General features: G+C 41.0%; 1 protein-coding gene across 1 annotated transcript; it reads left to right on the top strand.

Annotated features, from left to right (window-relative positions):
* The first annotated feature begins 121 nt into the window (after positions 1 to 121).
* On the top strand, positions 122 to 18,325 carry ppef2a (protein phosphatase with EF-hand domain 2a). The gene is made up of 17 exons (XM_074670757.1): positions 122 to 173; positions 341 to 349; positions 2,364 to 2,491; positions 2,578 to 2,632; positions 2,716 to 2,891; positions 5,047 to 5,161; positions 5,276 to 5,322; positions 5,437 to 5,603; positions 5,682 to 5,718; positions 7,731 to 7,880; positions 7,962 to 8,306; positions 13,433 to 13,618; positions 13,695 to 13,837; positions 13,999 to 14,105; positions 17,131 to 17,297; positions 17,373 to 17,460; positions 17,923 to 18,325. Exons 1-17 carry the CDS (start codon positions 122 to 124, stop codon positions 18,174 to 18,176), a joined length of 2,226 nt encoding a protein of 741 aa, XP_074526858.1. The 3' UTR covers positions 18,177 to 18,325.
* The last annotated feature ends 4,098 nt before the right edge of the window (positions 18,326 to 22,423 follow it).

The following is a 22,423-nucleotide window of genomic DNA, read 5'->3' on the forward strand; positions in this document are numbered from 1 at the left end:
TTCGTGAATGTCCTGAAGCTGCTTGGAGTATTTTTTTTACAAGCAAAGTGGGATGCATGCATTTAATCCAGTTGGTTGATGTATTTTTTATGACGTTGGTGCTTTTTACACAGGAACAGTCATGGGATGTGGCGTCACAAAGTCTGACCTGTTCCACAAGCACTCCAGAAAAGGTATCAGTGACCCCTCAAACAAGTGCAAACACCCCAGGGTGCCTTCTTAACATTATTTCAGATTACATCAAGTATTTCTTGTCATCGTTTGCTTTGAAGCATTCATGTGTTGTTCTGTATTTTGCATCTTTGGATCTTATCTGTCGTTTGTTTCCTGCTGCATGCAGCCGTCACAAGTAAGCCACACCTGCTTCACTCTGTCATTGTGTTGTTGTTGTTGTTGTTGATGGTGTTTTTCATAGATGTAAAGGCTGAATCCAGTATCCAAATAGGCCCAGTGAAGCTTAAAGAGAGGGTATTTTGCCTTTTTATATCTTTTTTTCTGTCCACCGTAGTAGCTTAAATGATTTACTCGACTCAGCTCAACTCAAACTTTATTTATAGAACACATTGAAAACAACTGAAGTTGACCAGAGTGCTATGCAGATTAAAAGCAGCACAAATAAAAAGATTCACTACTAAGATACATAAAAACATAAACCAGAGCAAATATAAAATAAAATAAAATAAAAATAATTAAATAATAATAATATTGATTATTTACAGCTCTAAGAAAGTCCTTATTTCACTTACACTGCTATTTAAGAAAACCCTTATACCATTTTTTTATTTTTAGTTGCTGTCTCTTTAAGGCTCCCAGCCTCACAAACCCCCTGCATTCTGACTGGTTGGCCTTCTGGAGGCCTTTCAGGGGGGCAGAGCTAAAAGCAGACCTTGGTGATTGAGGTCCGTCTCTCTTAAGTAAGGGTCTGCAACCTGCGGCTCTGGAGCCTCATGTGGCTCTTTGAATCCTTGTAAGAAAAAAATTATATATTATTGAAAGAAAGAAAGAATTTTATTTTTTTCTTACAGAGGGTATTGGATTTTTAAAAAAATAGACACTCAATATAATGATGCATTAATATTTTGTTGAACTAAATATGCATCACATCTTGCAGTAAAGCTTTAAATTCTTCTGAAATTTTTTGAATCTCAATTTTTTGACATTTTCCCATTTAGTAAAAAAAATCCAATTTTTTTGAAGATTATGCATTATTTTTTAATTTTGCAAATTTCAAAACTTGTTAAAATTCTGCAAATTTTTGCAAAATATTTAAAATCCATTTTTTTGGGGGAAAAAAGTATTCTGCAAACTTCTTATATTTTTTTTCCAGTCTTTTTAAATTACAATTTTTTAAATAATTTTTCAAATGTATAAAATCTTTGCATTTTTTTGAAATTTCAAAAATTCCCCAAATTTATGAAATTAATGATATTATTTTTTTTTATTTTTTTTGTTTTAAATATTTGCAACTTTATTAGAAAAAAAAACATCAAATGTCAAATTTTATTAACACTTTTTTTTTTGTTTAGATAATTATTCACTAGATTTAATGGCTCTCAAATGACTTCAATCCAGGTGGGCTGAGGCAAAAAGGCTCTAATGAAAGTGAAGGTTGCAGACCCCTGCTTTAAAGAGTCATGAATGAAATCCTTAGGTGATGACATCATCATTTTGGCACATCTCATGAAAATCTCATGCAATTTTTAAAGGGTTTGAAAATCTGCACAGGTTTAGTCTAGACATCCTGCATAGTAAGTTTATATCCATGTTTGAAATTTGGGAAGCAGAATACCCCCTCTTTAAACTCACCTCTTCATTATCATTTATTTGTTGTTTTTTATACTTTACCCTTCTACGCTTGGTTTTTGCTTTGTGTCATTTGATGTAAAGTGAAACAAAATGCATCTTCTTAACTTGACTCTGGATTACTTCCCAGCTCATGAGTCCTCTCTTAACCTTTGTAAGCATACCTTAATATATTTGTTAATCAAATTATTGTCTACAAAGAGTTGAGTTTGTGTCTTGAATTGTGCTGCAGACGTGTTGGCAGAAAGTAGCTGAAAATAAAAATGTCCCTGTATGATTATGTGTGACATTTTTAGTTAAAGCTCCTGTGAGGATTATTTTAACCCATTAGAAACTGGACTTTAATTTATACTGATGACCTGATGTTGATTTACAGTCCCACAGGATGAGGTTACTTACACACGAGGGCGCCAAAATAGATGCAAATGGAAAGTTCCTCACAGGAGCTTTAAATGAAGCACCACAAAAAATAGTCAAAAAGGTTGATGTTTTTTGATATAGTCTTTGCTCTGGCTGAGATAACAGTAGTAAGACCTTCGACCACCTGCGCTGTGTTTCAGCTATAAGAGCTGCCGTCCTGATTCAGCGATGGTACCGTCAGTACGTGGCCCGTACAGAGATGAGACGGCGGTACACCTGGCACATCTTTCAGTCCATCGAATACTCCGGAGAGCAGGCTCAGATAAAGGTGAGGAATAACCTAAAGAAAAGACAAACAGACTTCAGGAAGTAGCTCTTGTCTGATCATAACTGTCACGTCTCCTCTCTGTGCAGCTTTATAATTTCCTCGGCTACCTTATGGACAATTTCACACCATCAAGCAACGAACGTAAGACCCCCTTCTATCTGACAAACTCTGGAGTTTCTTCTGTGAAAACACTCAAGCTCATTTTTATCATCGTCTCCGTCCAGGAAATCTGATCTCACACATCTTCAGAGAGAACGAGGTTTGTCTGGACGCAGAGTGGGAGAGATATTTCTGCTATAAGAACATCGAGGTGCCAGAGATTTACTCCGGACCTCACCTCACCTTCCCGTTGACGGTGGACCAGGCGGTGGGTCTGGTGGAGGCCTTCAGGAACAAAAAGGTGAGTGGACCGTGCTGATTTACAGCCCTGTGTCTTTAAACACTCGGGTGTTGGTTTAGCATATCGTTAGCCTCTCTCACAACATTCCTGTGTTAGTTATATTTCAAAGTTTTCAGAAGAAAAATCAAATTTATTTTTTTTCAACCATTTTATTCATATCACATTTATATTATCTATATTTATAGATTAATAGCACTGAAAAATTTAAATTCCATTTTAAAGAAATTATTTTGCAAACTTCTTACATTTTTACAATCTTTTTTATTTTAATTTTCAAATGTTTTTGCAAATTTATAAAATTTTGACAACTTTTTGAAATTTCATAAATTTTCCCAAATTTATGAAATTAATGATACTATTATTATTTTAACTTTTTTTTTTTTTTAAATATTTGAAAATGTATTAAAAATGAAAAAACTAAAACACACATGTTCAATTTTATTAATAAAGAAAACTTCTTGTTTAGTTAATTATTCACTAGATTCTGTAGCTTTGTGGTTTGTGGTTTTGTGGTTTTCAGAAGAAAAATCACATTTTAAATATTTTTTTATCCATTTTTATTTGTAATATTACATTTATACTATCTATATTGTTATTCCTAACTTATTTATTTTAATTTCTTTGACTCGGACAGTTATGCTGTGAAGCTAACGATATGCTAAATAACCTAATGGACTGTAAATAAATTCTACAGTGTTGCACATCCTTGAATCATTTCCTGATTTTGCTCACATTTTTAGCAAAAGACAAATGATGAATTTAAAAGCTGAGATTTTACAGGGACCATATTTTTAGACACAAATTCACCTCTATGGCTGATAGACCACTGACAGTTTCAAAAACCAGAAATCAAGATATTGAAGGACAGTGTTCACGTGTTCAATATTTAAAGGCCCTGCAAGGACTTTTTGAGTAGTCTTGAACAAGTATGACTTTCAAAATCTGCTATTTCTCCGTGGTCAAACATGACTTAATTGATGGCAAGTAGACAAAAGCCCCGTTCCCACCAAGTGGGGCAGTTTGGTTCGTCTGGGTACAGCACATATTTTGTGGTGTTTCTACTGACTAATCCAGGGACAGATCCCCAAATGACCGAGGCAAGCCGTCCCACTTTTTGGGACCCTTTTGTATGGGTGCCAAACTAAACCGAACCATCCCAGAAAGTGGAGCTACAACACTGCAGACTGTTGATTGGTCAAAAGAATCTTCTCTGAAACGAAGCTTGATTGTTCTTTGTAACAAAAGCTGCGTTTCCACCAAGTAGTTGTCGGTTCAGTACGGTTTGGCTCGGTTTGGCACAGTTAAGCCTGATCCTGTTTGCGTTTCCACAGCAAACTGTGCCCTCTCGTGGTAGGCGGTGTGTAAGCTGGATGTTGAAAGCCTCAGTTGTTAAACAACGGCGTGACACCGTTGCAGTGCGGCACAGTTTACCCCACTAATAAATCCAACAAAGAAGAAAAACACGACACAGTAAACAAAGAGCAACGATGGAAGACATGCAGCATTTCGTCCTCTCTGTGATTGTCATGTAGCTCTTTGATACAAAGAACAATCAAGCTTTGTTTCAGAGAAGTCTGTGTGCCGCCAGGAGAAATGCAGCCGCTGTCGTACAGGAAGTGACGATTCTTTTGACCAATCAACAGTCTGCAGTGTTGTTGCTCCGCCTTCTGAGAGTGGATCAGTTCAGTCTGGGTCCCAAAAAGTGGGACGGCTCGTCTTGGTTATTTGGGGATCTGTCCCAGGATAAGTCAGTGGAAACGCCACAAAATGCACACAAAACGCGAGGTACCGAGACGAACCGAATCGGTCTGCTTGGTGGAAACGCGGCTAAAGAGCCACATGTAAATCACAAAGAAGACAAATTGCTGCATGTCTTTCATCAGTGCTCTTTGTTTACTGTGTCCTGTTTTTCTTCTTCGTTGGATTTATTAGCGGGGTGAACTGTGTCGCGTTGCTATGGTGTCACGTTTTTCATGTTACTGATGTGGCAGGACAGGCTGCAGTGTAGGTCAAAAAATCCATCTCCCCAGTCATTCCAGATGGGCTTAATTTATCAACTTCTTTTTATTTCTGAAGATGTTTTCTTGCCACTTTAATTTTGACCTCCTCTTTGTGTGTGTTTGCTCTTCTTGCCGACTTGCTTCTCTCCCAGCAGCAGTTACACTCGCGCTACGTCCTCCAGCTCCTGCTCGAGATATGGAAACACTTCCGTTTGTTGCCGAACATCAACCGCATCGCCACCTGTCACAGCAAAGAAATCTGTATTTGTGGTGAGAAGAAAGAAATCTTTCATGTTTTAAGATTCAGAAAGTCTTTAAGACCATCTGACTTCAACGTTTTGTTCCCTCTGCTGTGATTAATTCGGGTTTGATTTCTCATTAAAGGGGATTTACATGGACAACTGGAGGATCTGCTGCTGATTTTCTACAAGGTTTGAGCTTCATTTTCCAAAAATCAAATAAACATGTTCCTCTGAGATCGTCAGAAGAAATCAATCAGCTTCTCTCGCCTCATTTTGCTCCTTTATTCTGATTTTGTTTTGCAGAACGGCATGCCGTCCTCAGAGAATCCGTACTTGTTTAACGGAGACTTCGTGGACCGAGGCAAAGACTCCATCGAGATCCTCATCATCCTGTTTGCATTCCTGCTCGTCTACCCCGGCGATGTCTTCCTGAACAGAGGAAACCATGAGGATCATATCGTCAACCTGAGGTGAATAACATCTAAAGGATCCTTCTTTGATCCTTCCTGTAAATTCATCTCTAACGGGCGTTTCTCTCTCGGCTGAAGGTACGGCTTCACGAAGGAGGTGTTGTCCAAATACAAGGTGAGCCCACGAGCCTCAGCTCTCTCTCCCTCTTTTTTCAGACCTCGCCTGTTAAACCAGAAAACAAGGACGAATGTGAATGAGGTGGAAATAGTAACAGTCCATCCACGCCCACACGTTTCCTGTGCAGCTTCATTTAGCTCGGCTTCCTTCGCAGTGAAACGCTGGTCACTCCCCCTCTCCGCTAAGAGGATTGGAGGTCATTAAGGCAGAGAGTGTGACGGCCTCTGAAGAGTCACAGAGGTTAGAGAGGGTCAAAGATCAACAGATGTAACGTCAGATGCCCCAAATGTTTCAAATCTGTCTCTGCGTCGTCCTAAAATTGGCAATTCACATTGAATCAAGTCAGAGTTTCCAGTTTTCTTTAAATCCAAGGTACATTACTGGAAAAAAGTTTTGGAATGGGCCAAATTTTCAAGTTTCATTGAATTTATGCCATTTAAGTCTTCAAATGGTAAAAACAAAAAGTACTGAACTGCCAGAAGTGGAGAAAAAACATTAGGTGAAAAATAAGGAGCATTTCAGAATGATACAGAATGGCCCTTTAACAACTTTAAGTTGCTGTTCTGCAGCAATGCAGGTTGACCAAGCCTTGAAAGTTGGTGCTTTTATTTTCTATAGTTGTCCCAAGTTTTCCTGATTCCAACATCTGTGTGTGTATAAAAGATGAACACACTGTGAGACCAGACCCTTATGGTGAGCGTTGGGGGTGCACCAGTCACAATTTTCTGGCCGATCACTGATCTTTAAAAAACCTGACCTGCCGATACCAATTTGCGCCAAGACCAATTTTTATTTTTTTATTTTATCACCACTCAGCAACATATAAGCTCAGTTTTTCCACTCCGTCGTCCATTGTAAGTTCACTTAGCACATTTAGATTCAGAGTATAAGTTCAGTAACTCATCATGCTATCTAACAAGTGTTCAAGTATCTAAGGACGCGGTCACACTGGCCATCCAAAACGTGCCGTGCCTCAGCACGATTGCTCCCCTGCAGAGCTGTTGAACCATGAACCATGAACCTGACTTTAGCGGCTATCACACACACGCATGGTCCGCCTCTGTCATCGTGAAGCGTCTGTTTACATGAAGCGTGATCTCATCCGAGTCAGCACAATGAGACACAGAGAGCACTGCTACAACTTTAGAGACTTTTGGACTTATGGTGAGTCATTTTCACCCAACACAGCCCTCTAACACCCCTGCTTTGTTTAAAATGATTGTCGAGAGATGCGCTCGCGGTGATCATACGTCAAGGATCACACACGCTGTCCGCGTGCTTGTGCTTGTGCATGAAGTAATCGTGCCGAAGCCCACCTCTTCGAAGCGTGCCGAAGCACAGTAGCGAATGGTGCTAAGGCACGGCACGGTTGGCCGTGAAGGTTAGAAGGTTCAGTCTAGAGCCGAGTGTCTCAGACTATCAACTGCGCCGTCTTATACCTACACTTCCTGATTCACGCTGAATCCAGGAACGTGATTGGACAAGCCACTTACTGCGAGATCTAATATAAAACGAGAATTAATACAGAATTTGAGAACAAACAAAGTAGAATCATAGAACTGGCAATATCTCAACTCAATGCACATTCACCTTTACAAAGTGTGCAAAATGGTGACCTGGGTCAAACCAAAAGCAAATGAATGATACTTATTCACGGTAAACTGCACTGACTACATCTTTAAATCTTAAGGTGCAAATTAAAACAAGACCACATCAACAAAGACATGAAATTATGAGTGCTTATGTTGAAAAGATATAGTGTAGTTAATAGTGGATGTGAGAGATTTAGTGTTGGTGAACGATAACCATGTGTGAATGATAAAGCATTCATTAACAGTCTGTGCTTCAGTGGAAGGGGGCCCCAAAGGAAATTCGCTCAGGGCCTCATAATGGCTTGAGCCGGCTCTGCATTGAACTGTGTCATTTTTCAATAAACAGCTGACTGTTGACAAAAATCTGCCCTGAATGATGAAGAAGAAGGTGTTGATGAAAGTCTTCCTCCTCTTTAGATGTACGGCAAACGCATCCTGAAGCTCCTGCAGAAGATTTTCAGCTGGCTGCCTTTAGCGACGGTGATCGATCAGAAGGTGTTGGTGCTCCACGGAGGGATCTCTGACACCACAGACCTCAACGTGATTGCCAGAGTCGACCGACACAACGTGAGAGAAAGACGCTTCTTCCTCTTTTATCTCAGTTTGGATCGGTTGTAGTAGAAGTCTGAATTCTGTGTTTTCTTCCAGTACATTTCAGCGCTGAGGCCTCCGAAGAAGAGAAGCACGAGCCACTCCGTGAGGTCCATCGACTCGGACTTAGAGGAGGACTTCTGGGCCTCCAACAGGCTCCTCCAGCGCCGCTGCTCCCTCACGTACCCCAAAGTCCTCGGAGAACGCGACAACTTCCACAACCGCTCCCTGCAGGACTTCTCAGACCGGCTTAAAGTGGAGGGAGTGGTGGGCGAGCTGGGAATCTGCCAGAGACGACCTGCGCCGTCGAGCCCGGGGATGAACCGAGCGGACAAAGATATGAGTCCGTCTGTGTCCACGGACTCGATTAACAGCGACACCGTCAACGATGAGTGGAGACAGGTCAGTGAGGAGAAACCTTTGCTCTTTTTTATCCTGTTTAACAAAAAGCAAATGAAAGTTGTCTTGATTTAAGAAAAATAACGAGGAGTAGAGTGTTTATTGGTGACACCATGGGAAGGTTAAGTCTTATTTTGTGCTCATTTGGACTCTACCGGTCCAGATGAACGCTCCAGCAGCGATCAATGCTCAGCGCAGAGGAGCTGCAGTAATCCAGTGTGTCATTAATCCCTCTGCCGTGAGTTCAAGCTGCTTTTCAAACATGCCGTCACCACCGTAAGCACAGGCTGTTGAAGTCTGTTATCTCATTCAGGGCCTGTGTCTGCTGACGTTGGTGAGGAAATCAGCTCAGTGATAGAGAAGAGGGTAGAGATGTTTTCAGGTGTTTTAAATCACTGAAACACAAGAAAGCCTGCCTCAACTTTTCACTGTCTGAATTATTTTCTTTTTGAAACTGCCTTTTTGTTAGGAAAAGCACAGTTTTTTTTCCATTACACATAGCTTTCAGTATCCGTCAGACTTACAGAAAGTCTGACTGACTTTTTCCATAATGCTTTCCTAGATTATTATTTTTTTCCCCCTTATACAGTGGGGAAAATAAGCATTAAACACGTCAACTTTTTTCTCATCACATTTATTTCCAAAGATGCGATTCAAACATAATTTCTCCCAGACATTGGTATTAACTCAAATAATCCACACATGAAAAGAAATTAGGTCCATAAATAATGATTTTGTGGAATTAAGTACGATAACACAGGAAAAAAGTATTGAACACACCATGGAAAGGCTGAATACTTTGGCAAGGAAATGCACCATACCACCTGAAATCTGTCAGTAATTATTACTTGAACTTCCAATTAGTGTAAACCAACATCAGCTGGGCTAGAGCAAATTGATGGTCCTATAAAAAAGGTTGTTTTTTTTCACCAAGCAGGTAAATACCACACACCTCATGATGGGTAAAGGCAAAGAGCTCTCTGAAGACATTCACAACCTGATTGTTGCTCAGCATCAGAATGGAGCTGGTTACAGACTTATATCAAAGCACCTGAATATTCCAGTCAGCACCGTTGGGGCCATTATTCCCAAGTGGAAGAAGCACCACCTTACCATCAACAGGCCACGCACAGGAGCTCCTTGAAGATTTCTGACCAGGGAGTCAGAAAGATAGTCAGAAGAGTACTCAACGAGCCAAAGACCACCCTGAAAGTGCTCCAGAAAGACTTGGAGGCAGCAGGTATAATTGTTACAGAGAAAACAATAGGCAATGCACTCCACCGCCATGGCCTCTATGGATGCTCAGCCCACAAGACTCCATTCCTCAAGAAAAGGCATGTTGAAGCTGGTTTAAAGTTTGCTAAACAGCATCTTGACAAGCCTGTAGAATACTGGGAGAATGTTGTCTGGTCAGATGAGACCAAAACTGAACTTTTGGGCTGTCATACTACAGACCATGTTTGGAGGAGAAATGGCTCTGCACATCAGCCAAAAAACACTACACCAACAGTGAAGTTTGGAGGTGGAAGCATCATGGCATGGGGTTGTTTCTCATCTCATGGTGTTGGCAAACTTCATATAATTGACGGAGCAATGAATGGAGCCATGTATGGGGAAATTCTTGATCTGAATCTGCTGCCATCCACCAGGATGATGAAGATGAGACGTGGCTGGACCTTCCAGCAGGACAACAATCCAAAGCACACGGCAAAGTTGACTCTCAAATGGTTTGAAAAAAAGAAAATCCATCCGTTAGAATGGCCTAGTCAATCACCTGACTTCAATCCAATTGAACATTTGTGGAAAGAAGTAAAGAAAAGGGTTATTAAATGTGTCTTCACTGATTGCAGAGGTGGAGCAACAGATGCACATTTTGTTGAAAGACAGTCAGCAGATTCAGCAGCACAAGCACAACATGGTAGTCCGCCATTGTTGTTGTTTTTGTCCTAATGCACAAAATAAAGTGTGGCGTCAACGTTTCCACTGAAAACTCTGAAGGTGACGTCAGACAATTTCCATTCTGGAGGCAGTTTCTGTGTAAACAATGGGCCAAAATACTTCTGTGTTTCATCCTAAAACCAATGTTGTGTAAACGACCCCTTAGCTGCTCTCTTCCCTCTGATTGGCCAGCCCTCAGGAGGCCTATCTGGGTGGAGCTTTGAGCACAGACCTTGGTGTTTGAGGCCCCTGCCCTGCCAACACTTCCTGAATCCCTGATTTTTACAGCATATGATTATGTAGAGGTTTGAAAATCTGCACACGCTCAGTCTGAACAGCCGGGATTGTGCCAAGAAGTTTTCACTTAAACCGAGTCAGACGTGGGGTTGGGTTTATACAACAGTAAGTCATCTGCATATAAGGAGACTTCACACTCCTCCAGGAGTCAGTCCGTGCTCGAGTGCTGCTGGTAAAGAGATTTTCAGAGGTTTGATTGCTAATGCAATAAGCAGAGATAGGAGACAGCCGGGCTGAGTTCATCACGGTGTATTAAAGTCCTCTGACCTCAGTTAATTTGTCTAGACTGAGGTTGTTGTGGAGGCACTAAGGGGATTGATCTATGAAGTGAGTTTAGAGTCAAAACGAAGCCTCGACGACAGCCTTTTTCTGCATCCAGGGTTATAAATATTTCAGACAGGAACTTCAGAGGGGTAAATATTTGCTCTTTGCTTAAATCAAAAACTCAGGATTACGGTGCCTGTTCGGCTGTTTTTGCTTGCTTTGGAAAGGTCTGACGATGTGGAGTTATACAGCAAATTGCAATGAAAAAGAATGCAATTTTCAAGTCACGAAGGCTGGGATTAGTTAATAAAAAAATAATTACTGATGAAAGATCAGTAAGATTTTATATTAAATTATATTATGTTTTTATTTTTATTTGATAGGGCTGGAGCGATATGCTATTCTCTCTATCCATTGTATTACAATTTTTATGGTGCCGATTTGATTTAAATAGCGATTTTTTGATATTTGCGATTTTTAGTTTGCTTTTTGAACACCAGAACACTTAAAAAAGTTAAATGAAGATAATAATGTCTACAGACTATATCAGGAGCCATATTTTTCCATAAAATGCACATCACGTGAGTCAGAGAGGAACATTTCGCCCTCTGCTGGAGGAAAGTGTTAATGTTTTTCTAATTTAGTTAATAAACAAAGACTGAAATGAAGAATTTCACTCTGAAAAAAATGTTTTTTTTGACATGAAATCCTGATTTTGATATTGCCAAATGAAAAACCTGACAGTTTTTTCTCCCTACCCTGATATTTATGTCCACACAGTGTTTCTTTTTCATTTTATAAAAAAAGTGAAATCCACATGTTGACATATTTCAGTGTCTGAGCCAGAGACTTGGCCTTATTTACATTTCTGCACTTAATTGTATGTGAGATTAATAAGAGAGGATTCATATTTATTTTGTTCCTTTTTCTGATTTTATTTAAGGTAATTAATGATTATTATATTTGTATCAATAAATGCATCAATTCAACTCATTTCATCATAATATGTGGGCGTGGCCAACAGGAAAGAATTGTTTATATGTTGACAGCAGTGGTGATTGCTCTAAGTACAAGGGAAGCTCAGCTTCATCTAAAATGTCCCCAAAACAAAGTGTTGATATGTTCTGCTGTGTGAACATTTCATTGATAAAATCTGTGCTAGACTTCCTTCATCTTTTGTTCAGAATCAGCTCCTATCACAGGTAACTGGCTCACCTCCTTCTCATTCATCCCCGCAGCGTCTCAGCGCTTTAACACAGTCGGACGCTGAGCGTCTTCTGACTTCAGCGGGGAAGCGTAGAGTGGGTTGTTCCACTGTGGAAACTGGACGGTCATTGGATAAACGCTGGGCTTTGTCCCGCCCATCAGACCCTCAGCGTCTCTGGGGGTCTATGGGGCAGTGGGCTGGCCTGGACGCTGGGCTTCTGCATGATGATTGGATGATCTGTCTGAGGCTGAATCCCTTTTTAATTGACAGTGAAATGAGCCAGTCAGAGATCTTGAAGTATAACCCTCCACCGGAGCATCTTCTGTTTAAAGTGGCTCAAGTCTTATACCTCAAAACAATGGGCCAAGGCCGTTTTAGCTGTCTAGCTCTGCTAGCCGTTGAGAGGACACTGGTAAAATCCCTGGAAAAAACACCTGGTTGGTACGACAGGGTCACAGATGATTTCTTGAAAAGGGATGGAGGGTAGAATTTACGTTTGAATAAATAAACAACTTTATGATGTAGGCGGGAAAAAAATGAGCTTCCCCTCCTTGACTGACCAGCAGCCGCCACTGATTGAAAGTAACCTTTGTCATGATGGTCAGACTAAATAATGATTAATAGTGAATAATGCAGAAGATAAACTTCCCCTTCAAAAAGCCACACTCTAAATTGCGATATAGGTTAAAAAAAATCACAATAAGATTATTTTCCAATATCACTCAGCCCTATTGGAGACACAACATTTTTCAGTTAACAGATGAGATAAGGAGCCAATCCAGGTCTCATATCAGCAAAACTCTCTGCCGTCAGTTTGACAAGTTTGTTTCGCTATTTGCTTTTGTACGTCTGGGTCCTTAAAGTTGTGTCTGGTGAAATGTTGGCGTTCATCAAACAGCTGTTTGTACAGTTATTCATGGAGACACTAGGACATTGTGGCAGTGTTTTTTCCTTAAAGCAGCTTTCATCTTCTCTCAGTCACAACGTTGGCGCTCGCCAGGTTTATCATTGTTTATGAGTGGTAGACGTGCAGTTCGAGTTTGTTTGATGGGGTTTTTCCAGGAGGTTCCCCTTAATTATGACGTAATCTGCATCTGCATCTCTTTCACGGTGTAATTAGTTAACTGGTTGATTATTTGAAGTCATGCAGGCGGCTAACGCTGCAGCTAAATGAGCCGTTCCATAACAGAACGTTAGGACTAATTGTCCCGTTTGTTTAATGACTGAACGTGATAAAATTGTTTAAAAAAAAGTCTGAATTTGTAACCTGAATTTTGTTTTTGTGTGACTTGAGTTTGACTGAAATTCTTAAACCTTCATGGCCGATATTAGAGGAGTTTAGCTGGTGTTATGTTTCTGTGTTCACAGTCGTCTTTTGAAGATTTTCAGCTCTTTTCCTTTAACTTAAATCTCTCTCCTCCAGATCCTGGACCTGCTGTGGAGCGACCCGATGAACACTGACGGCTGCATACCAAACGAAGTGCGAGGCGGAGGCTGCTACTGGGGCCCCGACGTCACCGAAGACTTCCTGAACAGACACAACCTGCAGCTCCTGATCCGCTCTCACGAGTGCAAACAGGAGGGTTACGAGTTCTGCCACAACCGGAGGGTGAGCTCTCAGACCGACGGACGCCTGGTCACTCCTAAACACGCTGAAAACAAATCACTAATCTCATTTCTCTCAGGTCCTCACTCTGTTCTCTGCCTCTAACTACTACGACGTGGGGAGCAACAGGGGCGCCTACGTGAAGCTGGGTCCAGACCTTGTGCCTTATGTGGTTCAGTATCAGGCGAGCAGCATGACCAGAGAGCTCACCGTGAGACAAAGGTACCAGAGACTGTTCAGAGACGTGTTTCTGAGCTGAACCACCGCCCTGCTCTTTGTCCTCTCTGTAAAGAAAGCTCTGTCAAATCTGCCATGTGAAAACTTTCTGCTCCCTTCTTTATTTTCCTCCGTCTCTCTTACACCTGTTGACATTTTGCTTTCAGTGTCGGACGGACAGAGCGCTCCGCCCTCAAAGTCCTGAGGGAGCAGCTGTTTTCGCACAAATCCGACCTCATCTGTGCCTTCAAGCAGTACGACCCCGAGAACACAGGTACGCGCTGTGACTCCCACGGAGTCCTGAACCCTCCAGGGACTGGGTGTCACTCTGTGTAATCTGATCCGCTGTAGACTTTGTGGTTCTGAGAGGATTATGTCTGGATGGTGAGAAACAGGAGCTCAGGGTTTGATGTTTTTATCCCTTTTCAGGGAAACAAACACATGGGCAGAGCCAAAGTTCAGGCCGGACGATTGAATAGTTTCACAGAAACTGAAGCTGAAACTGTTGTTCAGAGACTTACTGTACATAAGACAAAGATCTGTTCAGGCAGAGTCACTTTCTGTCCTTATGTCTCCTCACGATATTATTTTACAACAGAAATATTCATCATGCTTGAAACTGGACAAACTAAAAAAAAAAAAAGTTAATTTACGGTTTCGTGGAACAAAGTTGACACTTGCTGCTCGTCTGTATTCTCTAATATCTAACCATCTGTAAGGGCCTGTGTCCACTGACTGCTTCTTTCAGTCAAGGTTTGGAGCAGCTTTTTTTATAGAGCACTTCTCTCAGATCCTCTGTATGCTTTGTATTTTTTTCTCACTCTTATGAAGAAAACTTTAAAACACTTGACAAAAAGCTTTGTAGTCAGCTGTAGACCTGAGACAGAAATGAGACCCTTGAATAAATAAGTTTGTGGTTAGTTTCTTCTCTGTTCAAACCGAAAATGATGATTTAGAAGATATTAACAAAGTGTCTGTGATTTCACCAACATGTAACAAGTTGTTACATTTTAGGCTCTAACATCTCCACCTGTCAGTCAAACCAGGCTGTAAACATGTTTATTTTTCCTGTTGAAAACTTGTTTTGCTTGGTGTGTATGTGGTTTCTAGTGTTTCTGGAGCCAGCCTCTAGTGGTCGCTCAGTGAACTGCAGTTTTTTTTCTTTTTAAAAGGGGCTGTGAGGAGTTTGAAAGTGATCTTGAAAAAGTCTCCCTTCTAGATATATGCTTGATTATAATCCACACTTTAAAATGAGATTATCAGATCCAATATTACAGATTACAGGTTATGTCAAAATGATACTTCGTAGCTTCCTGAGCGGGTCGAACAGGACCAGATTGGTTACGGCTCGCCTAAGTCTCTATGACAACACTACATTGGCTGATGAAGTTTGGTAGAGAGATCTGTGTTTTTCTCTGCTGAAAATGTTTTCTGTGATCAATTTTGTCCTGCTCTTTGAAGCTAAACAGGAGAGAGATACAGCACGAGCTAATTAGCCTAATCTAAACATTAGCACTAAACTGTTTGTGCTAATGTTGACTCCGACCCACAGTCAGCAGTTATTCTGCAGTGGTCTGTTCAAACTTGAGAGTCTATCAATAAAATGAAGAGTGAGGTTACGTTAGCTCTGATTGGTAGATGACTGGCAGGACATAACCAGAATTCACTAACGTTACACATTACTGACACGTCTTAGAGCAGCGGGCTGTCAGCTGAGCTAAATATAAACAGCTACTAAACTACAAACAAACTGACAGTGTTTACTTGTTGTTACGTTAGCCTACAGATACATCAGAGCACTGGGCTGCCGATAGCACTACACATAGCCGGCTACTACAACTTGGTGTTTGCTTGATGTCACGTTTCAAATCGTAGTGCTACGTAACTGTACTGATAAATACCTTACCTCTGTGCGTTGTATTCAGTAAAAAGTTGTCTTGAACAAAGAAAATTTGTTTTGATCTAATCTTCTTTTAATTCCTAAACAAACACACACCTCACTAAAAGTAATTTACGACAGTTAGGGATGGGTACCGAATTAGGTACTTGTATCAGTACCGACAGACTTCTGTCAAAAGTACCAGGTACCGATTCATGTAAAACCAAAAGGTACCACATTTAGGTACCTAAATGCATCTTTGTGACTGTGAGGGAGTGGAAGAGTAGGTGCTTTTCCATGCTGGACACAAACACAGCATTGCAAGGTTATGTATTGTAGAATAATTATATTAAATTGAAAAATGAAATATTTTATTATTAAACAAATTAATATTTTTTACCACATAAACACAAAAAAGTACCAAAAAGTGGTACCATTGAGTACCGGGACCGATTGCCAGGTATCGGGAATCAGTACCGTATCGTTTCAAATGTGAAAGGTAACCATCCCTAACGACAGTGTGCGGAAACTCCGGGCCACAAGGTGGCGAGGGTGTGCAATCAAAACAGATCCTCCTCACAGCATCTTTGGAAAGTTGTGCTCTGATATGATTCTTTTACGACTGTTGGGGTGCTGGTTTGATGAAAATTGTGATTCTTTGATATTTTCATTTTAGCTATCTTTAGTTAGCCTTCTCAAAACCTGACCATGGGAAAAAGTGAAGAGTTATAATTTTCAGAAAATGCTCATCACATGCGAGTCCGTTTTTAGGATTTATTCAGGGGATCTGACATCGTGTAACTAGCTAGCTTTAGTAAAACATTTCGCCCCCTGCTAGGTTCACAGCACTCAGAGTCCTTTTAGGGCTTTTTTCTGGCTTTTTATGCCCTTTAGCAAAGCGGACAGGTTGGGCATACAAGTAAGATTGCAGCTTGGTACAGACTTTGTTGTTGTTGTTGTTGTTGTTGTTGTTGTTGTTGTTGTTGTTGTTGTTGTTGTTGTTGTTGTTGTTGTTGTTGTTGTTGTCCTGCCTCTCCTTGATTCTGATTGGTCAGCGATGGAGTTTTGAAATTGAACTGAGGACACTGAGTGCTGCTGGAGTGTCGAGTTGCAAAAGATGCTGTCAGTGGAGACAGGCCCTTATTCTGTAATCAACAAGTGAATAAAAGTTTTACTGGTTTCTTCACTCAGAGCTTCCCTTCAAAACATCTCACTCCGACAAATACAGGTTAATATGTTTCTAATCTTTCAATTAGAGGAAGTGCAAAGAAATTTAACAAGATGGCTTAAAAGAAACACGTGCTCTTTAGATACGAGTCTTCACATCTTTCCTGAAGCATTATTGTACCGACAAGATTAAAGAGAGAAGAAGAAAAAGCAGGAAAGGTTCATGTGACGTTTAACCGTTCCCGTCTCTCAGGTCTGGTCTCTCTGAACGACTGGGCGGCCGCCGTGGAGAGCGTGATGTTCCTCGGTCTGCCCTGGAGGATGCTGCGCAGTCAGCTCGTCACCGGCAAGTCTGTCGACGGCATGATCGACTACAACGAGTGGTTCAACGAGCTCGCCATCAAAGGACCCAACACGGACGTAAGGAAACCTCTCGTCCTGATCTAAAATCTGAAATTCTGCTTCAAACTATCAAACACTCTTCTCTCCTCGCAGCACATCGATCAGAGTCTGGTGGAGACTTTGTACCGCCACCGAGCCACGCTGGAGACCATCTTCAGGATCGTGGACACCGATAACTCCGGTGAGAGGAGAAACGCTGACTCACGTTGTTGTGTAACGTCTTGATTCATCGTTTGATGAAGAAGAGAAACTTAAAGATCTTTGCTCCTGGTTTTCATCCCTCCTCCGCCGCCTGAGCCAGAAATCTTTTGTGTAAACTCAGGGACAAACTGGCTTTTGTTCAGCGGCTTGATGAAGTTAGTGACTCATGGAGGAAATCCAGCCACAGACAGACAGTCAGCGGCGGCGGCGGAGGCGGCAGCGGAGGTGTGAAGTGTGTCAGAGATCTGTGGAGTGTGTTGTGCTGAGTTAATCCACCTGTAGCATGTAAAGAAGGCCACAACATGTCACTGGCTCCTGAATCCTCCCAGTTAAGACCAGGATTAACCCAGTGATCTACTGCTCGCTCCATCCCCCGCCTTACACACACACACACACACCTTTTCCACACCTGCCTCTAACGCTCTGATATGTCTCCTCTCAGGCTTCATCACCATCGAGGACTTCCATCAGACCTGGAAGCTCCTCAGCGTCTACCTGAAGATGGAGATCACAGACGAAGCCATCTCCGACCTCGCCGTCACCATCGACAGCAACAAAGACGGCAGCATCGACATCGACGAGTTCATGGAGGCCTTCCGCCTCACCGACAAGAAGAGCCGGCTGGAGCGCGGCCGCAGCATGTTCATGGGCACCGCCACCGACCTCACCAAGCTGGAGGGCGACCCCAGCGTCTGAGCGCGGAGAGAGTGAGCGGCGCGTGACCTCGGCTCAGACTCTCCTCCAGCGGGAGTGAAGGAGAGGACAGGGAGGTGCGGCCCACGCAAGCTGCTTTAATGACGCACATGAGGATGTGGGATGCTGCTGAGCTGCGTGGATCACAGGGATTAGAGAGGTTAGATATCAACGTGTACTACGGTTCACTCCGTCATCTCCAATAATCTGTGAGATAATCCACAACATACAAACTGTTTATTTACTTTTTCGGCAAGAAAAAATAATTAAACCTCATCAAAACTTTTCCACCAAAGAGGTGATGATGACACAAAGTCACCTGATGACCACTGTGAAAGTTTAAAGAGGGGGTATTGTGCTTCTCTTTAAGTCTTTATTTTGTCCCTCTGGTGCCCTCGTAGAAGCTTCACATGATTCACAGCTCAAAAATATCCTATTTTCCTCTCTGGGGTTTTTCAGAAAACCCTTGTCTCAAACCCCCTTCCCTCTGATTGGTCAGCCCTCTGGAGGCCTGTTTCAGGGTAGACCTTGGTGTTTGAGGCCCACCCCCCAGCTCCCAGAATATAACTGGAAATTTGCTAATGAGGTGAAAAAAACTATGTTAGTTTATTTACTAATTTTGAAATCAAATGAAACAGACGTCCTCTGAAAAGTATCTTGTGCCATAAAAGTTGGCTTATCTGTCTGTTCTTTTATTCACCAAAGTTTTTCTGCATCAACTTAAATGTCCTATATTCTGCTCCTTTTCTGCAGTTTAATCTGGATCATTGATGTCTTCATGAAGTGGTAGTAACATGTTTTGGTCCAAAAAGCCAATAAATCAAACACAGCAGCATTGTTTCCAGGCTCTCATAGCCCCTCTGTTCAGAACGCTCTGATTTAGTGGGCGTGGCCTTCATATGTAAATGAGCCACCGCTGATACCGCACCGCTCTTCTGCGTCACTGAGAGCGGCGCCACAAGCTCCGAGTGCACAATGTTTAGAAACCAGCGAAGCCTGTTTACCGTAACATTACAGGCTAAAACAACAGGCTAACTGCAGCTAAAGTTAGCATCCTGAAGCTAACACAGAGACAGGGGGGACACTGAGGAAAAGCTCTTCCATCTGCTCCACAGCACACAGCATTTGAAATACTCACATTTCCAGGGTCCCAGGTTTGTTGGAGGATGGTTGGTAATGCGCCTGGATTCAGGACCAGTCTATTGGCTAGCCCTCTGTTGGACTGTCCAAAGTTGGAAAAGCAGTCGGCCGTGAAGTGACTAGCACACACATGCACAGTTTTACTGAGTGTAGCTGGAACATTTCCTTGATAAATGAACTCTAGACACTTAGTCTGTCTTCTTCTGAGATGGGAAGCTTGAGCATGGAACTATGTGGCTGTTTACAGCCAAAAACAGAGCAGTGATGGCTCTTCAAATTTGGCATTCTGTACCAAAATCCAAACAGCTCGTTTTAAGTCAGGATTTTACATTCACAAGCACTACTAAATACAGGTTTTGTCATTAAATATCACATTTTGTGGGCTGGGAGGAAAGCCAAAAAAATTTCACTAAAAGACTTAAAGTGATTTTTGCGTAATATGGGACCTTTAATGTTATTAATTTCATGAGTGCATCTGGCCCTCACTGAGTCTGCAACATTTAGTCTGAACATCCAGCATTGTGACTTTAAGTCCATTTTTAAATATCTGAAAGCAGAATACCCCCTCTTTAAACTCTTAAAGGCGGTGTACAGCACGCATTCTACTTTAAGTGTTCGAGGAAATCCACAAATCAAAAGAAATTGTTTGATATAAACATTGGTTCGTATCATTTAGTTCACACAACATCAGAAAAATCAGTATTAGACCCTCATTTTATGTCATGACAACAGTTGAAATTACTGTAAATTTAAAAATTAAAGATTGTTTATATTTACAAAAAAAATTGAATGACTTTTTTAAAATAAAAAATAACATAAAAATGAATTTGTAATAAAAAATGACTTCAGAAATTTCACAGATGCCTCTTTAAATAACGTAAAAATAAACTCTGAGTATAAATACATGAATAAATTGTTTTAATGATTTAAAATCCTAATATTTTTTTATCCAAAACAGTTAAAGTGTTATCCTCTTTAATATGAAATAAACTCTTTATTATTTTATTTATTTTTATTTAAAATATTCTGTCTGGTGTGACCTCTCCTGTGCGCTCAGGTTTGTTTCTGAAGCACCAGCAGGGGGCAGCAGAGAGCTTTCAGTCCAGCTGCTGGAACCAGTAATGTCATATTGAAGCCTGAGTGTGTTCAGCAGTGTGTGTGGTTCATGGTGCAGGACTTCTTCTGTGTTTGTGTAACGTAGCCTCATGTGATCCTCCTGACGACTTCATAGAAACCAAATATCCAGAAAGGAACCAAAAAAAGAAACGTCTTTCTTAGAGAGTAAAATAACGGTGCAGCTCTGTGTCAGCTGCACAGAGTATCTTTGACTCATTGTTTTCTGGTGCCTTAGCATTAGAAGTGTTTTAACTTCTAGAGATGAAGTTAACGGAGTTCATGCACTGATCTTGTGTTCTGCCAACCACGCTCTGTGGTCCCTCCTCGTCTCAGGTGGGACTCTCACCTTGTCCAGAACGAGGAACTCATTTCAGGATGATGTCTACCTCCAGACTGTTGCTTTGAGGAATCATTACTGGTTGGTTTCAGACACGGGGACATCACGGAGGATGATTTTTTTAATGGATCAAACTCCCGAATCGTTAAATATCTAATTTCAACCTAAAGGGACATGGAGAAATCAGCCGTGTACATGTGAAATGTTTTTGTTGAACTCTGAATGTAAATATTGTATTTTTTTTAGCATGGTGGTCATGTAAAACAAACACAGTAAATACAAAAGTCTGAGAGAAAACTGGAGCGTCTGTTACTTTCTGTGTGAGAGAAGAAAGTGGAGATGAGCAGCACCCCCTAGTGGTGAGAAGCAGTACTGCACCAACAGAAAAAGACCTGATATGTTGATAAATTGTTTTCAGGAGCTTCAGATTGACGTTCCCTAAAGTTTGATGAATCTTTAATGATAGCTTATAAACAATAACGCCAGATGAAGCTCAAGGAAATTCATGTTTTTGTTTTTTCATCTATAAAAACTTGGACGACGTGACAGCATCCCAAAAGTGAGGAAAAGTAAGAAAATGTCAACTTATCACTCATGTAAAAACATCAAAACACTAACAGTGGAATACAGTCTGACTCTGACCTGAGGTCTTTTGTGTACATGAAAAGCCGAGGCAGGGAGAGCAGCAGCAAAGACTCCAAAGTGAAACTCAAACTGTGCCGCAGGAATCAAAAATGTAACCCCACCAGTTTCAGACTTTACTAGAAAAGCAGTCAGAGAGCGAGTCGAGATCTTAGTATCCAGAATATTGTCAGGATCTGGATCATACTTTTACATCTGTTAGAAATTATGGTGACCTTGTCTTGTAATCTTGCAATCCGACCATTTATGGTGGAGTTATATACACGAGGTGAAAACAGCCCTATTTCACAACGATAAAGAGTCCTTTAAAAAAATCCTGGATCCAGACGATAACAGATCACCTCCAAAATTTAACATCTTCTTCCTTATCCCGTTTTGAACATTTCCCGAAAATTTCATCAAGATCAGTTTGTTATTATTTGAGTTCTGTTGTTCACAGACAAACAAACTCTCCCAAAAACATAAACTCCTTGGTTGTGCTCCTGTAGTATCTTTACATGATCTAAAGCTCCAAAAAAGTTATTTTTTCTTCACACTGGTGCTTTTTATTTACTTTTTTAGCAAGGAAAAAATGTTTTAACCCCCCTCTAGTCTTTGAATTTTTTTGTTTTTAAAGATGCAAATGTTACAAACAAAACCCTGGATCCCACACATACAAAGCGGAGTTCTATGATATCTTAATAAACAAAGAAGTGTATTCTGATTAACTGGAGCCAACATAGACCCCCTTCATTGAACCTATTCATACAAACTTTGAATAAAAACCTTACTTCTTGAAAAACGCACATTTATCTTGAAAAACAAGGGAGACGTTTTACTAAGAATATGGACCACTGACTTCTGCCTAGCATGGCTGGGCATGCATGAATGCATGAGTGTAGAGGACAAAAAAAACTACTGAAAACCTGGCTTATTGATAAACTAATATTTTATTTATTATTGTAATTATTATTTTTTTATTCATTTTTTATTTATATTATATTCTGTCATATTATATTATTTAACATATTTATTA

This window comes from Halichoeres trimaculatus, unplaced genomic scaffold (genome assembly GCF_033239565.1).
Source record: "Halichoeres trimaculatus isolate MK-OKI-2021-1 unplaced genomic scaffold, fHalTri1.1 fHalTri1_scaffold_5, whole genome shotgun sequence".
Classification (NCBI taxonomy): domain Eukaryota; kingdom Metazoa; phylum Chordata; class Actinopteri; order Labriformes; family Labridae; genus Halichoeres; species Halichoeres trimaculatus.

What these genes read in the sequence shown, in the direction of transcription:
- ppef2a (XM_074670757.1), top strand. Translation starts at nt 122, where the DNA reads ATGGGATGTGGCGTCACAAAGTCTGACCTGTTCCACAAGCACTCCAGA. An exon ending in GAGAGCAGGCTCAGATAAAG is followed by an intron (nt 2,492 to 2,577) that starts GTGAGGAATAAC and finishes CTCTCTGTGCAG; the next exon opens with CTTTATAATTTCCTCGGCTA. An exon ending in AGGTGTTGTCCAAATACAAG is followed by an intron (nt 5,719 to 7,730) that starts GTGAGCCCACGA and finishes CCTCCTCTTTAG; the next exon opens with ATGTACGGCAAACGCATCCT.